This window comes from Argiope bruennichi, chromosome 2 (genome assembly GCF_947563725.1).
Source record: "Argiope bruennichi chromosome 2, qqArgBrue1.1, whole genome shotgun sequence".
Taxonomy (NCBI): Eukaryota; Metazoa; Arthropoda; class Arachnida; order Araneae; family Araneidae; genus Argiope; species Argiope bruennichi.
Window position 1 is genome coordinate 36,515,984 of NC_079152.1, and position 18,187 is coordinate 36,534,170.

The 18,187-nt window shown below is 30.4% G+C and overlaps 1 protein-coding gene across 1 annotated transcript in view; it reads right to left on the reverse strand.

Annotated features, from left to right (window-relative positions):
• Nucleotides 1-1,551: 1,551 nt before the first annotated feature.
• Nucleotides 1,552-18,187, reverse strand: part of LOC129960999 (desert hedgehog protein A-like) — a 56,536-nt gene continuing 39,900 nt past the window's right edge. The window contains exons 2-3 of the mRNA XM_056074792.1: nucleotides 4,372-4,633; nucleotides 1,552-2,627 (exon numbers count right to left, since the gene is read on the reverse strand). Of these exons, the coding sequence (XP_055930767.1) occupies nucleotides 1,930-2,627; nucleotides 4,372-4,633 (960 nt within the window). The 3' untranslated portion in view covers nucleotides 1,552-1,929. The remainder of the gene's footprint in view (nucleotides 2,628-4,371; nucleotides 4,634-18,187) is intronic.

An 18,187-nucleotide genomic window follows, 5' to 3' on the forward strand; every position in this document is an offset into this window, starting at 1 on the left:
ATATTTCTAGATGTAAAGCAAAGATTTCATTATTCCTTAACAAAAAAATTATTTCAACATATATGTTATGTAAAATAGCATTTTACAATGAAATCGGATCAAAGATTATTCATATACAGAAGTGAAACAAAGTCCGCTTTCATGGGCAAGTAATAACATGTGGATGTAATTGCCCATGAGAGTAATTCAAATGTTCTGTAAATATATATTAAATACCAATACATTATAAATACGTACACATACATTTTGTAGATTAATTTCTATCTATACGAAAGTAAAGATGAATTCAATTATCTATTCTCTGGAATTCCGCAGATTATAGGCTCAATAACAATTTAAAAACTTATTAGAATAAACATAGCCCTTGATAAACTCATGGATAGCATAGGATGTTTCGAAATACTGTACAATATAAAGTGGTATAATATTCTTAACTATTCAATAATATTACGAATATTGTTTAATATCGTACAATATATATATGCTATTAGGGTTTTTATTAAATTCCAGATCCATGTAAACTTTGGAAATGAACCAATCTGACTGATGATGCATCATATAAATTAACCTCAGTTATTGTTGAGGATTGGAAATTTGCATACTTAAAACCTATGTGGCGTCTTCACTATCTAAGAGTTGTTTAAAATTGCACGATCCATCCCAAAACACTTAACACGATTCGAAAAATGGAAAATTTCTCAAATTAAATTCAATATTACGAGCTTCGTAGTAAAATTCAATTTGAAGTATTTTAAATTTGAAGTTAATGTAAATAGTCCATTTTTCTATCAAACTCTATAACAATATTAATTGAGTTATAAACATTTTTTTATATTCATTTTTGTATTTTTTTAATAACTTTAAGAAGTTTGATGAAATGAAAAGGCTTATTTTTAACATATTCCGTAATTGATTAAAATATTTTCTTTGTTATTATTATCACATTTTGCGATTAATCAGAGACATTCAAAATATTTTGAATTTAAATACTTGTGATGCGAGGTATAAAAAATATCAATATAATTACAATTTATTATCGATAAGGCTTTAGAAGTGATAACTGTAAATTACGCATTAGAAAAGAAATGCAATTTTTTTTAAAGGAACCTGAAAAGAAAATGGAATGAAATAAATACGTTATTCAAAAGTATGTTGCATAATAATCATTTGTATTACGTTGAATCGTTAACTTATTTAAGAAAAGGGCAAAAATACAAGAAAACCATTTTTAATCATAAAAGTTATTTAAAAAATAAAATTAAAATAATTTTAAAATTTTCTTTTCACATATTTTCACAAACTATTTTAATACAAATAAAAATATCAACATTCCAACTTCACTATTTACGATCTTCATTCTACAAAGTAATGATTAGCCCTCCAGCTGCGTATCCCGTGATTTCCGCGGGTTTTCAATCAGTCCATTTTCTGTTGCATCTCCGCGTTTTTCGCATTTTAGAGTGTTTATTTTTACGATTACTGAATTTTATTAAATTGTATTATTATTGATTAACATATAGTATCAGTTCACTTTCTTTCAAAAATATTTGAACTTATTTGCAGCATCGCATCTAAATAGTGATTTTACAGAATTACTCAGCCAGAGGATTGAGTGTGATATCTAAAGGGGAAAAATTCGTAAAATTATTGTATTATTCAGTGCTAGTGTTCATATTTATCAAGCCATTTATATGATATCTCATTTTTTTTTAAATCCTTCTACTTGCTCGGCTTATAGTGTCTTCAATCATCATCTTGTAAAATGGAAAAAAAATCATCAACCTATAAATTAATTAATTCTAAAACATTTTAATAATCATTTTTATTATTCTAATATGAAGTTCTGGATAAAATTTCAAACTTAATATTTCTAGGCATTTCAATCTCAAATTCAAAATGTCTTTGGATAAAATTCAACAATTTTTTTTTTCACGTTTTAAGAAATGCTTCAAATATCCAAAAAAGAATTCTTGGATACCAGTGAAAACCTTCATTGTCAGCTTTCTGAATTAAAAGCCCGGCTGTATTTACATGACCTTCCGATGAATTGTAACTTGAAAACCTCCATCTGTCGCAGAAGTTCCGATAAGAAGTTAATGCGAAATTGTTTATCACATGAAGCAATCTAAGAGGGAATAAAACAGTATGCGCCACATCATGACTGGCCACTTCTGCGTAGCAAGAAACCCAAATGCCGTTGACGAAAATGGTTCCAGACTCTGTAAGCGGTGCATAAACGCCTTTCCTTGTCACAAGTGTCGCACTTGTAACAAATGCTAAAGTAAGGTTATTGGTCTTAGACTTCGTAAAGATTAAATCACCTTCTTCTATTAAGAATGCAAATGTCGCTTCAGGACTGTGATTTATCAATCTGAAAATGAGATGCATTTGAGTTAAGAAAAGAATATTGCCAGAGTCTGTCTCTAAGCGCACAAAAACAGTCTGAAGGTCTGTGTCTTTATGAAGAAAAGTTATGATTTGACTGTACAACATCTGCCCGTTTTCATGGAAACTGGAAGCCACTTCGTCCCCTTCTTCTAAGTCCATTATTTTCTTTAGACCCTTTTTGGTACTAACAACTGAACTGCCGTGGAAACATCCAATATTTCTACTTGGCAGGACCGATTCTGTAAAAGAATAAACAAATTTAATAGTAAATTAGGGTATCCTGAAAGATCATATGCAGACTTCAATTGTAAAACAAGCAGACAGAAACAAATCCCCTATAGGATATAGAAAACATAAAATTGGTACAATATTTAGGACATTTATTATTATTTTAATTCTTATAATAATAATAATAATAATAAAAGAGTATTTGATTTATTTCTTAACTGATTTTGCATTTGAGTTTTTAACCCCTTAACCTACGATTTACGTTTCAAAAGCTTGGACCGAAAACATAATGTCGCGCTGGCTGCTAGCAATTCCACGGTTCGGCAAATTGGTCCTAAGTTGTACACGCACGACTTACGGAATGTAAATACCGTGCATAAACCACAACTGGTTTAATTTTTTTAGACATTTGATAGGTAATTACAACCTGATATAATAAGTCTGATAGGTATACAAATTAATTTTTATCAATCTCTAAAAAATAGTATAAATCAATAACATTTATTTGTAGTCCTATCATCGTTGCCAGAGCCTATGACCGTGATATTTATGTTTGGCCCGATTGTCGTACTACGGGCTATACTCGTAATTGTAGGTTAAGGGTTAACTGATTTTTTTTTCATTTTAAATTGCTTAATCTTTTTTCTTGAATGCAGATTTAAAATTAAAAATTCACTGCATGAGTTAGGTCTTATTTTTACGCTAAGGGGCAAAATGCCAACGGATGAGCTAAAGCATACACAAAGAGGCGGCAGGGGAAATCAATAACATTGAAAACTTTCGTCTCGGCGTTGCATGGGACTGTGTGCAAGTCCAATGAATATGAATTCACATGCGCTCTTACCATTCAAAGTCACGCATGTTTTCAAAATGGCGCATGGATTGAAGATCTGTGAATATTTATTACAGTAATGGAAATTCTTACCCCAGAAATTTGTTTAACGCACGTAGTTCTTCAGAAACAGATTAGTTGATGCTTGCGTCTTTCTGTATTATGATATTAATTTTTCCAACTTCACAAACAGGTAGTGACATTAACAGTTCGCCAATTTTATATCTTTACGTAAACTATCATGCCGTGATCCTTCAATAGCTATTCCAAACACAGGATACATGTTTGCCGTCTCAGCATTGAAAAATCTCTGCATGTTCTGCGCACAATTCTAGAACCGTAAATTACAAAAATTGAAATTTTGCTACAACATGCTCGGTATCTTTTGATTGGTACTACATCTTCCATCGTTGTTTTTTTTCCTATCAGCTTGTATGAAAATTTTTAAATGGTCTACATCGTTTGTTATTTTTTGATAATTCAGTTAATTTGCGTTTTGTCTCTCATTTATCTCATTATTGAAGAAAATTTTCTATGTTTATAATCTGTACTAATTAAAACTCATTATGTATAAAATATACATTATAAAATAATAATGTACCTTTTATAAATGTATATCCTAAGTATTCTATATTTTATAAAAGATGAAATATACATTATAAAATAATAATGTATATTTCATAGAAATATATAAAATATACATTTCAATGTCAAAATGATTTAAAAATTAATTAAATGGGTATTTACTTACCAAATTTCATGAGAAATTTATTCTGAAATAACATTTAGAGTGAGATAGAATTTGCTATTAAATGGATGTCGCAGATGTTGTGTTAACACAAAACGCAGTTCAACGATATACAAATGTAATACATTATGATTAAACAACATTTTGCGAACTTATTAAAGTGAAAATTAATTACCTTTCTTCACAGAGCAATGTATGTGCGAGCGGGACTCGAAGTAAACCCAGTCGAAACCAGCCTCCACAGCTAGCCTGGCTAGCATCCCGTACTTGCTGACGTCTCTATCGCTGGTCGTGATGTCAACAGCCCGTCCGCTATAGTGCAAAGATGCAGGAGCGTGGAAGCCGTCTTCATCAAAGCCCTCTGTGACTCGGAGACGCACGGAAGGCCATTGGTTCATCACTGAAATAGCTAGGTTGTCTAACTTTTCCTTCAGGCGCTAAACCCCAAATAAAGTAATTAAAAGAAAAATTAATATTTTCTAATGAATAATTTGAAAATAAAATTTGCAATATTAATAGGTAAGTTTATTATTGTAATGAAACTTTTTATTATATCCTTATAGTAAAGGGTGTCCAAAAATTAACGCAAGATTTTAATTTGTTACCGTTCGTGCAGTAAAGTATTGCAACCCTATAAAAAACTATTTGATAGCGCATAGTTTATAGTTAGTAAAAATGGAGCATTAAGCGACAGAACAACATGTTTTCATTGTTGAACAATTTTAAAAAATAATGAAAATCTGACAGCAATAGTTAGAACATTTGAGAATTGGCCATCTAGATCGTGGAATTTAACGCCTTTGGATTTTGTTTTATTGGGTTATTTGAAATAAAAGGCCTACACCAACAAGCTCAATCACGAGTATAATAAAGGAGGAAATTCAACATTGCACCAACGACATTTATGCAAAATGGTCATGAAAAATGCCGACAAAAGTGTATATGTGCTATCAAAGCCGTGGAGGCCATTTGCCTTATGTGTTATTCCATACATAACTCCATTATGTGTACTTTATGATTCAATAAAAATATATTAATTTTTAAAAAACTGTATTTTTTTATTTAATTCAAATCTTACGCTAACACGTTGTTCAATTGTGTAACGCTCCATTTTTACTAACCCTAAATTATCAGCTTAAAATAATTTTTCATAGGGTTGCCAATACATTACTGCACGGAAGATGACGAATTTAAATATTTTTGTTAGGTTTGAGACACTCTTTAGTTGAGCGCATATAAATTGACATGTTTAAACAAATTAATTGTAAGAGTTTCCCAGTCATCCTTAGTTTGATATATATGTACATTATAATATAGTGTTCATTAACTAATTTGGGCCGGGATAGCTTGGTTGGTTGGTAGAGCGCTGGATTGGTCCTTAGGTTGCGAGTTCGAATCCTGCCGACCAAAGATACTCCGCGTGCTTGGTGGCTGACGCGCTTATAAATCTTTCGTGGTCACAAAGTCCTCCATGTCGAGAGTAATACCACTGGGGGTACTGGAGCAGGGGTGATCGTTCTCTGATTCGGGTCTAAATTACGATCTGTGGATGAGCGAAGGAATGAAATGCGTGAATGAAGTCCGCCCCGTAAAATGGGTTGTGACGTGTGTATAGCTAAGTCGTTCACTTATCCCTAGATGGTGCTACTATAAAAACAAGAGAGACACGCTCCCCCACCGGCTTAAAATCGCTGTCTCCGTAACAGCGGGCTTATTCATGGCAAGTGCCATAAGAAACAACAACAGTAACTAATTTAAGATATCTAAGGATAGGTTTCAATGCATAAAATATATAAACATTCCGCAACAATAAATTTTCTATATTGTTTCGAGCGTTTGTAGCTATGAACCTTAATTTGTTAGTATGATGAGTCACACATACACATATAACTTTTCGCACAAAATATTGTCGATAAAATTGCTTCCTGCATTTCTTCTCATTCGTTTGCGAAATTAAACATCGTAACAATGAATGTTTGAATACATTGACGATGATTGAGAAATGCTTTTCTACTTTGACTCTATAATGCAAAATTTCAAGGGAACACAGACATAATTGAAACTTTATACGAGATAGTTAAACATATTTATGCATGTATTTCTGGAATCAATTCATAAGTTCAATTAACACGAATATCTTTTGAAATAATGAAATCACAGACAAATTGTTTCATTACAAAAACATGAAGCTCTCTGTTAACCTAACAGGAGGGTAACCATCTATATGTATTAAGCCAAATGCTCTGATGTTATTAGGCTGAATACAATGTACATCTAATAAAATAATTTTATTTGTATTTATCTTGGGTATACTGGAATATTTTTCTACAGGATCTGCAAATAAGTGAATTGAATATAAAAATTAAGGCTTATTCTACATTATCAAATGATTGTAAAATTTCATACCCGAGATAACACCGGCATGTATTTTACAGTGAAAGGCTTAATCTATGTTTAGCTATGTTGCTTGTACTTGAAAAATAAAGGTAACTTCTCCCTCTAAAGCATCAAAAATTTATAAATATCGATCGATACTTTAAATACATAAATATTTAAAAATGAACAATGAAAAGGTTAATATTCGATATGTATAGCTTTATAACTTTAGAATTGTTCTGAAATTTGTAAAAAGTGTATTAAAAAAATTTTCGGCTCCTGCAGACAGTAAAAAGATAGTTTGGAAGGTGGTTAGAGGATTTTTACAGTAGATGATCGAGTCCTGTTGAAGCTGATGATGCTATTGTAACTGCTTTAATGGAAGAATACTCTAGAAAAACAACTCAGAAAATCATGGAGAAGCTGAGCATTGATCATTCGAACCATACCCCTCCCCCCCCCACATTTAAAAAAGTCTAGATATTTTTCTAAGCTTGATACTGGGACAGCATCTACCGATAGAAAAGAATAAGCTGAATTTAAAATCCGATAAAAAATTTACTACAAAAGCATCTTACGGGCTTCTTTCAAGGAAAGACAACATCACTCTTCCAAAATAAAATTGAAAAACTTATACATCGATGCGAATCTATCAGACAGAATATTGGATATTTTATTCTTTATTAATAAATTCATATAAGGTAATTTTATTTGTTTAAAGATTTTCAATAAATCTTACGCAGTCATCGGATATAAATAAAAGCTCGTAAAAAACATACTTTCCTAGAAAAAAAAAATCTAGATGTCTGGTTAAAGAAATGGATATTTACGCTTGCCATGGGCCATTTCAAAATTCATTTAAACATATCTTTTATTTGGACATTTGTCCAACTTTATCGACAGATTAATATAAAAAATAATTTTTCGTTTAGAGAAAACTCGAATCACAATCATTCATAATTCAACAACTTTGAATCTCAGGAATTATGAAATCAGTTTATTTTTAAGTTTACTCCAAAAACAAAATGTTAATAAAAAATTCATTACTTTTTTTGTTTATCTAGAAATTTTTATTAATCACTTAACATAAAGTCATTTAATATAAAATTTCCAGACGAAAACGGGCCTTAATAAACTTTTGCATTTGGGAATTTCGATAGCATCAATTAATTCCAATTCTTTTTATTGCAAACAAAAATGAAAATTTCCATCAACAATCAATACTAAAGAATAATTAAATATCAAAGTTCTGAAGTCTTTTCAAAAAAAAGCACTCAGAACAAAGAGTTTATTTCATCCATCAGCAATAGATTTCAACTTTGTGTCAAAACAGTGCATTTCTGGCTAAAGTAAATGATTAATACTGAACAGCTGTTAGAGCTGTGCAGTGTGATAAGGAATGATGTCCCGGCACTCGATCATTGGGTCTTGTTTAAGTGTCCTACAATGAGATTACTTGGAACAGCGCCAGAGAATCGTGTTGGGGACAATTAATGTTTCCCTTAATGATTGATTCAGAAATTTGCATTTTATTTAGCATTGCTCAATAATAATAGAAAACCCAGTTTATTATTTTCATTATTGTTTCTCATTTGATCTATGAGAAACGAAAATAAATTATTTTCGAAATTTATTAGAAACATAGTTAAATTTGCCTTGAAATGTTCCCTCACATCACTTACATGGAAATTTCAGGGTTCATTGTCGATTTATTTGCTTCTGATCTCTATAAACTTTTCTTTACACCCCCTTTTTTTAGACCCCCGGGGGTGGCACCTCGAAATGAGGATGAGATGCTTCCGGCGTGGTGGTTGGATCTCGCCACCCTGGAGGGTACACTAATAGGTGGGGGATCTGACTTCTTCCATCGATGACGGGACGTACTTCCTTCGGGGAGGGCTGTACCGTGGCCGGTAACGGCCCTTAGGACTCAACCACAGTTCCCGCCAATACTGCTGTTGCGGCGGTCCGGTCATTCTGTTTTTATGGTTTAAATCCGTGTGCCTTCGTAGTGGGTCGGAGAGTTAGATGGTTGACTTACACCCCTTTTTAACCTTTTGGCTACATTTGACGTATTAGTACATCATGCATTTGTTTGGGCAAAGACGTGCATGAAGTTATCAATCGTCATTGAAGCTGAGACTAGATTTAATTAAATTGTTATAATTTTCTATTTACTATAACAAGAATTTATTTGTTTGAAAAGTATTTTGTAATACTAACTTCCTAAAGTTATTTCAATACTATAAGAATATATATAATGAATAATACGAAATAAATTAATTCTTGCTTAAAATCTATTGCTGCTCACAAAATTAAATACGCTCTAAGTGCAAAAAAACAAGTTCAAATAACTGTGTACCCAAAGGGTTAAGCGCATAAACTTTTTCTTGAATAATAAGTTTTCATTAAATATTAAGTGAAAAAAAATTAATTTGAAAAAAATGAATGATTGAACCTTTTGATCACAATCCTTCAATATCCGTAAATACAAATAAATATAAATTTTCCTTTTATCATTTCTTCAACTTTATAACATGATTTATTCAAATAAATGCAATTATAATTAAACGACATTTGTACAATTGCAATTCGATTACTAGCAGAATATCAACAAACAAATGAATTCACTTTATGGAACAGTATCCTAAATACCATAAGAAAAGATTTCACATTGTATATTAAAAGTTAATTAATAATCACCATTAACCTATGTAGTCTTTTTTTGCATTTGTCATAGAATCTTATTTCACGGAAATTTGAAGAATATCGTAATATTCAGGATCCAACATGTCATGAAATGTCTGAAAGTAATATTAATTTGATAAATAAACTTACAGGAAGAAAAGTTGAAGAATGACATAATATCCATGGTTCCTACATGTCATGAAATATTGGAGAGTAATATTAGTTTGAAATAATACTAAATTCTCTAAGTCTTTTTATAAACTTTGCGTCTTAGATAATATATATCGATATGCGCTGCATCCTTTAAATCCGAAATGAAATTGCGAAACATCATTATTACAGTCACAACGCAGCCTCCACTTCGATATTAAACCGTATTTTATTACCATCTTCATTATTGTAACTGTCTTCAGGCATGCGTTATTTCTAGAATGAAGGAACAGAAAATATTTCTTCCATCACTTTTTCCCCTAATTTCGTACAAGCTGGAGTTGTAAAAATGAAATATGGAATTATAAATTAGAATCGAGAAGAGATTGCAAAAAATAATTTTCCAAAGAGGCATGCATCTCTATCATTGAAAGTTTGAAGTAGAAAATCACTTTCTCGATCTCAATTTCAGAACAATTACAACTATCCAAAAACTTTTAACACAAAGGATGTTTTTTATTATGGGTTGTTTTTTATGCACCTAGTTTGAATTATCCTTTTATCTTCAATCGTAAAAAGATTTCAGGAAGAGAAATTTTCAACCCCCACCACATTTTACCTGCATGACACATTAACGAACCCGACCGAGATTTTCCCTCTCTAAATAATATAGCACTCTCAGGAGCAAAATTAATTGAAATTACTTTAACTATCTTTTTCAGAAAATTATTAATTAACTAAAGGTTATTATTCATAACTTTTGAAAGAGAAATGATTTGAATTTCTAGAAATTCTTGAAATTTGTCAGCTTCCTGAGACTAAATGCAAAAAAGTAGTATTCTTATAAGAATTATTACCTCATAATTACCAATTCATGAAAGGCAAATAGTAAAAAGGTTTAGTGAAAAAATATTTTTTGATATTATTTTAAATAGATGATTCATTTATTTCATCGTGGTTGGGATTTTCGCCTTTCTTGTGACACATCACACCTCACTTCAAATACAAAACTGCAAAAATTTAACATATTTCATTGCAATTTCAAAGTTTTAATAAGACATATAGTTCTAATCTAATGTAACCTTAATTTATCGACACAATCATGCAAAAGGCAGATTAAAAAAATAATCTTATTACGTGTAAAATGCCAACCCATTTTTCTTCAGCCAATTCCAAGCGAGGCCGACATAATTGTCTCTCCTACCTAATTTCACTCGTGGGACTTCAATCTCGCTCATTGAGGTAAATGAGATTTCGAAAATACCGTGAGTTGAGAGCGATCCTATTCGTAAGGATTTTCTATTCAAGGCCCGACCTATCAAGGATTCTTATCATCAACGCAAAGGATCCGAGTTAATCGTATAAAACACATTGATCCACCATTGGTGAGATCTGTTGATGTTATCGAGAGGTCACTATCTGAACAGTGGTGCCAGAATCTCCAGTGCAGAGACGGTTAGTTGATGCTTTGCTAAAGAGTTTTATCATCATCAACAATCCCCCAGGGTAATTGTGGCTCGTCGAGCTCCCTCGGTTTGGCAGATTTCCAGATTTAGAACAATTCATTGAGCTCCGATCGAATACCTTTCGCTTTATAGAGGCAATTTTCAACAGAAATCACAGGCTGTTGGTTTTAAAATCGATTAATATGTTCAGCGATTTCGGTAGATTTTAATAAAGATAATTTATCATTACAATCTTTTATGACAGCATGAATATTAAATTGTTCAAATGATAGAAATATTCTTCGAAGGTTAGATCCGTGCAGCAATTTTGATCGCAGAGCTTGAATTGCTTTAAAAGGAATGAAAAACAAGCTGTATGTTTAAATCTTCCAATCTCTTTTTTTTTTATTTTCGCATTAAAAACAGAATGGTTACATCATTTTAGTCCCATTTGATTATAAGATTTCCATATGATGCAAAGTATTTATAAGTAACTTTTTTTCAAAACGTAAAAAAAATGCTATGTATTTTAAATGGCATTTGAAAGCAGGAAGCACAAATATAAGAATTAATGAATTTCGTGTAACAGGGAAACATAGTGGGGACCATTTCTAATACAGGCAGAATCGTCATCAAATCAATGATAATGAATGAATCATGCATAATGAATATTTTTAATCACAATAAAAAATTATTATTTACATGGATCAATCAGATGAATCATTAGAAGTGCATTCCTTTTATTTATGTTCAAAATCATGTATTTTTGGAAATCATTAGAAGTGCATTCCTTTTATTTATGTTCAAAATCATGAAGTTTTGGAAATCATTAGAAGTGCATTCCTTTTATTTATGTTCAAAATCATGTATTTTTGGAAATCATTAGAAGTGCATTCCTTTTATTTATGCTCAAAATCATGTATTTTTGGAAATCATTGATCATACCTATATGATTACCTAGTTTCATATGTTAATACTATTTATGCATTTCGGATGTATGCCCCTTTTTTTCTGAATTCTGCTATTTCCCAGAGTTAGTAAGTTTAACTAATAACTTACCTGAATTGCTTTGCACTTAAATAACATTTCAAAAAGCAGTAATTAGAGAGAAAAGCAGAATATTTAATAAGAATTCGCATTTATACTATTAGAATCTTACTGTTATAATGCATTCCAATGAAAATTCTCTATTAGTGAAAATGATTAGCACAATAAGAGCTTTTCGAGATTGAATCGGTGCATGAATCATACTGTGTAACTGTAGTGAATGCCGATCCGTGCAGCACTTTTGATCGCAGAGCTTGAATTGCTTTAAAAGGAATGAAAAACAAGCTGTATGTTTAAATCTTCCAATCTCTTTTTTTTTTATTTTCGCATTAAAAACAGAATGGTTACATCATTTTAGTCCCATTTGATTATAAGATTTCCATATGATGCAAAGTATTTATAAGTAACTTTTTTTCAAAACGTAAAAAAAATGCTATGTATTTTAAATGGCATTTGAAAGCAGGAAGCACAAATATAAGAATTAATGAATTTCGTGTAACAGGGAAACATAGTGGGGACCATTTCTAATACAGGCAGAATCGTCATCAAATCAATGATAATGAATGAATCATGCATAATGAATATTTTTAATCACAATAAAAAATTATTATTTACATGGATCAATCAGATGAATCATTAGAAGTGCATTCCTTTTATTTATGTTCAAAATCATGTATTTTTGGAAATCATTAGAAGTGCATTCCTTTTATTTATGTTCAAAATCATGAAGTTTTGGAAATCATTAGAAGTGCATTCCTTTTATTTATGTTCAAAATCATGTATTTTTGGAAATCATTAGAAGTGCATTCCTTTTATTTATGCTCAAAATCATGTATTTTTGGAAATCATTGATCATACCTATATGATTACCTAGTTTCATATGTTAATACTATTTATGCATTTCGGATGTATGCCCCTTTTTTTCTGAATTCTGCTATTTCCCAGAGTTAGTAAGTTTAACTAATAACTTACCTGAATTGCTTTGCATTTAAATAACATTTCAAAAAGCAGTAATTAGAGAGAAAAGCAGAATATTTAATAAGAATTCGCATTTATACTATTAGAATCTTACTGTTATAATGCATTCCAATGAAAATTCTCTATTAGTGAAAATGATTAGCACAATAAGAGCTTTTCGAGATTGAATCGGTGCATGAATCATACTGTGTAACTGTAGTGAATGCCGATTATAAATCATATATGCCTATTATAAACCATATATATCTATCATAAATCATATCAGATATCTGTAAACTACAGGCTCCATCGAAGCTGTGTGTGACCTCTCTCGCGCACTGCCTCGGGGAAGTTTGTAGTAAATTCAAATATTTAATAGTTTAGTTAAATTGTAAATAAAATTATTTTTCTAAAAAGTTGCAATAATTGGAGTCACAACAAAATACACGCAACCCTAAGGTTTCGTAGGAAGAGAAAAGTTGCTCTGGGAGGTTCTGGGAGGGTCTTTTTCTTTTTCCCTGGCAAGGGGTAGATGGAAAAAAATGTGTTAGTTATATTAACGTCCAGTTTTAAGCAACACTAGGGCTATTTTGGGACAGACCTCGTAACTTTAAACCGCGGTCAGATGACGAGGACGACACCTGAGATGGCACCCCCCCTCTCCACACCACGCCACACCACACCAGCGGGAGGACGTTTGGCCTTATCGGATTTAACGTGCAACAGACCCCCTTACGCGACGGTTCTTCGGTGGAATCGGGTTCAGAAGCCGAGACCTTACCATCAGACCACCGTGGCCCACGGAAAGAAAATCTGAAAAGGGCAGAACGGACAGTGGAAAGTGAATGGATTTCAGAAGATGATGAGAGCGTAGTGACCGTGCTGAGTTGTCGGAAAAGAAGATAATAATGATTATCGTGCAGCTTTCTTACTAAGTAGAGTCCCCCCCCCCACATAAGTTTGATTCTATTTTACTTTGTAATCTTAAGCATTTAATGCACGGATTGGAGGCAAACTCCTACTGAAATTTTAAATCATTTTTGATATTTAGAGGTAAGCTCCAATTCTCATCAACCGGGTTATTTAATTTTGGTAATTGTTACACTCTGAATTGTGCACTAATAGTTATTTTGCAAATAAAATTGTTATTTATTTGGTATCAGATAAATAAAAGCTTTCAGCTTTAATACGTTCACAAAAGTTTTATTATCATTACGATGTTAATGCGACTTTACAGGAGAATCCGAATCTGGAATTAATGAACAACATCATAGCCATTACTGTAGTATGATCAAATTTGATTTCATCTGATTTTTGTGTTTTAGTATCCACTTTTAAAAAAGTGTCCTTACAGGTTTTTCAAAAAAATTTTCACTTTAAAAGCTTATGTACAGCGTAATTCATTTAACTAATTCACAAGCAACAATAAAAGAGTTAAGTAATTACAAGTAACAATAACAACAACTCACAATTCTCATATCCTAAGTGATTTGCTAAGTGATATCCTAAGTGATTTGACATCAGTTTTCAGTTCGTTTTGTTTTCTCATTAACGATTGATGAATTTGAAAGACGATATCTCTTAAAGTTGCCAATTTCAACTAGAACTTTCTGCACATTTCCCAAGATCAATTTTCTACTGCACACTCTAGAAACTCCAAACAATCATTATATATATATGAGCTAAACGATACGAATAAAAATGCCGTATTCCGAAAACTTTAAAGCGCTAATTAATTAGGTGTTATTGATTAGGGATGAGGATCCTGAAACCTTTTAAAGGGTTAAAAATAAGAACTTCAGAGTTTCGCGAACGACTTAGAGGTATAAGTAGCTCATTTTTCTTTCATGTGTACAGGACTGATGAAAATGGGGTGGACGGAAACGCCGGTTAGTGAAATACAGGGTGTTCATTAATTATTGTCGGGGTTTCCGTACCTCATAACTTTCGAATAAAAATATTACGCAAAAACCGATTACGTATTCGCAAGTTACAACTCAAAGAATTTTATTAATGATATTAAAGTGTAAAGCTTGCACAATTTGCACTTTGTAGGTATTCAGCTGAAGGCGATTCTTTGAGTTGTACTTTACGAATACATAATTCTTTGAGTTGTAATTTACGTATTCATAATTCTTTGAGTTGTAATTTACGAATATATAATTCTTTGAGTTGTAATTTACATATTCATAATTCTTTGAGTTGTAATTTACATATTCACAATTCTTTGAGTTGTAATTTACGTATTCACAATTCTTTGAGTTGTAATTTACGTATTCACAATTCTTTGAGTTGTAATTTACGAATACATAATCGCCTTCAACTGATTGCCTACAAAGTGCAAATTGTGCAAGCTTTACACTTTAATATCATTAATAAAATACTTTGAGTTGTACTTTACGAATACGTAATCGATTTTTGCGTAATACTTTTTATTCGAAAGTTATGAAGTACGGAAACCCCGACAATAATTAATGAACACCCTGTATAAATGAGAAACATTTTTATCACAATAGCAGTTATGAGAGATATACGCAACATTTATAATAATTATCCCTAGGATTCCTCAAATTTAATTGCATTTAGATATCATAAAGAATATAGACATTTAAATTTGTATTATTTAATAGGACATAGGCTAAAATACGAGGAGTCGATATAAAAATCAAACAAAATCCATATTACAAATGGAGAATTGATTGCCATTAATGGTAAGAATAAATAATTCTGATTTTGTGACTGAGTTAAAAGATTCACCGCTCTCTCTTAATGTTTATATTGACAAATCATTAAAACTTAAATTATTATCTTAAGAAATATTGCTAGGTTCTTATATCATTAGAAATGAAACATATGTTTGGTATTTGGGTTTTTTTTAAACAAGCATGCTTTTTCCTGAATCTTACACGTAATTTTAAAGGAGATTCGGCTATTCCGAAATATAACAATAAGGTCATGCTCCAAGTTTAAAACATCAATCTTAAGAAAAGTTTTTTTAAAACATTTTATTAATTATACCAACAATAATGTGAATACAAAAATTAGAACGTGAGATATATAAATTCTGGAAATTTATTAAAATCTATATAGAGTTAAAAATTGCATCTTACTTATTAAAAATAGATTTATGAAAGGGAACTAATAAGAACTTATATTATAATAACTTACTTATATAACTTATATTTCTAATTTTAAAATGGTGTGAAAATAGGGTTTTTTTTTTTTTCAAAAAATTATAATTCGAATTTATTAAAATTTTGATTTTAAATAAAAACTCGATTTTTTTAAATTTTATTTTTTAAATATTTCTGAAATTATTATTCAAAAAGTAGGTACTTGTAAAATTTCACAGCTTTTTTTAGTTCAGTAGTCTGATTATTACATTTGCTACCATACATATAACATCTGTATAACATACATATAACATCTGTATGGTGTAAAAATTATCTGTAAAATTTATCAAAAAAATTCAAATTATCTGTAAAATTACCATTTTATATTTATGTTTTTTTTTCATAAAATCAATTGAGTACGTTTTAATATTTAAAAGCATATATATGTGTACGCAGTATTAAATAAATGCAGCCAGGAAGCCATTTTCTTAATGTTTCTAGCAAAAATGTCACTTTATCAAATATAGGAAATTAAATAACTCTTTTTATTTACTCATTTTGTTCTAAGCACAGTCGGAATTGCATCATAATTGCGTCATTCTACTAAAAAAATTATTTTTCAGCCGGTATTCGTAATGTTAAACTGCTTTCAAATGAGGAAAATGAAAACTGAATCCGCACCCCCCCCCCCGCCTCTTTTCTGGAAATTTCTACGCCAAACAATTAGTAAGATATTTTACTTTCCCCATCGTATTTAGAGTCAAATATTTCAATTGCACGGGTGATCTTTCGCGGATTCAAATTTTAAAACTTGAATCCATCAATTCCGAATCGAGATCTTACCAGCAATCCATAAATCCCATATCCTATAGACTCAAAATTGAACTTAAATATCATAGCATACACCAAAAAAGGATGTTTGCTAATAATTAACATGGTACAAACTTATCATTCTAATTATATAAAAAAAATCAGAAAAATATTTTTTTGATTGATATCAGTTAATTTAGGATTTCAAAATCGCAAAAATGAAGCAGTTAGGAGTCATAAATTTCAACGTGTTTTATATTTCGTTTATAATGCTTCATTTACTTTGATATATTTGAGAAAAAATGCTATGATAATCAGATTTTAAATCGAACAAATTAATAAAAAAGTGTATTTAATAAAGTGTCAGTAATGTAATTATAAATATTTAAATAAAACCCCGAAATGGGGAATTTTTATTTTAATTATTCTCTACTTTTTTAATCTTTAATTTATAAAGCATTATAATAAACAACATGAATTCTTCAAATAAATTTTTCTCAAAATCGCTTCAAGGTAGCACCAATGCAATGCAATTAAAAATTCATTAAATTAATCAATTAATTATAATGCGAATAAATTATGTACTAAATGAAATAAAATACTATACCTTTATCTTGATCAATTAATTTCTAGAAAATAATGTTAGCACATTACGAATTAATTGCAAAATTAATAAGTACAAAATTCCATCTCTACGAATAAACCATAACCATATAAAATAAAAATATCCAAGCAGAAAACTAAAGCCCATCCTACCCTAAGCAATAGAAGCAAAAAGAAAATACATAAAAGGACATTATCTAATCACACATGGTTCGAGAAATTCCTTTAATCCTATAAGAAAATATGTGAAAATATATATTTCTGTTTCTAAATAATTATTTGAGAAAAAGATATGTTTATAATTTTTCAGTCTCGGTAGTAATTAACTTGTTTACTTTAAACAAATGGGTATAAAGAAAGAAGTTACTTAAAATGCAAGATTAGCTTGGGCATTAGCTAAAAATCACAGTTCTTCCCAAACTTTCTAAAGAAACGTGAGATTTTTATGTTTAAAACCACAGTAACTAGATCACGTTTTTTACTAAGACCATTTACGAGACTGGTGAAAATATCAAAGGTCACAAAACATATTCTCAGAAAATGGGTTCTCAGAAAATGAAATAAAACATCTCATCAATTTCAATAGAGATAACGAGGTGAATCATTTCTTAATTTAAAAGATCTTTAGATAAAGTTAAAAGATACAAACTTTCATGCTTACAAAGTAAAGATGAAGATATTTTCGAATTCCGAATATTTTTTTGTAAGGTAATAAAAACAGTTTGCATAATAAATCGAATCGATCCAATAAATTATTTATAGTATTTATATTATTTTGATATTCTTTAATTCTTTTCTGTTC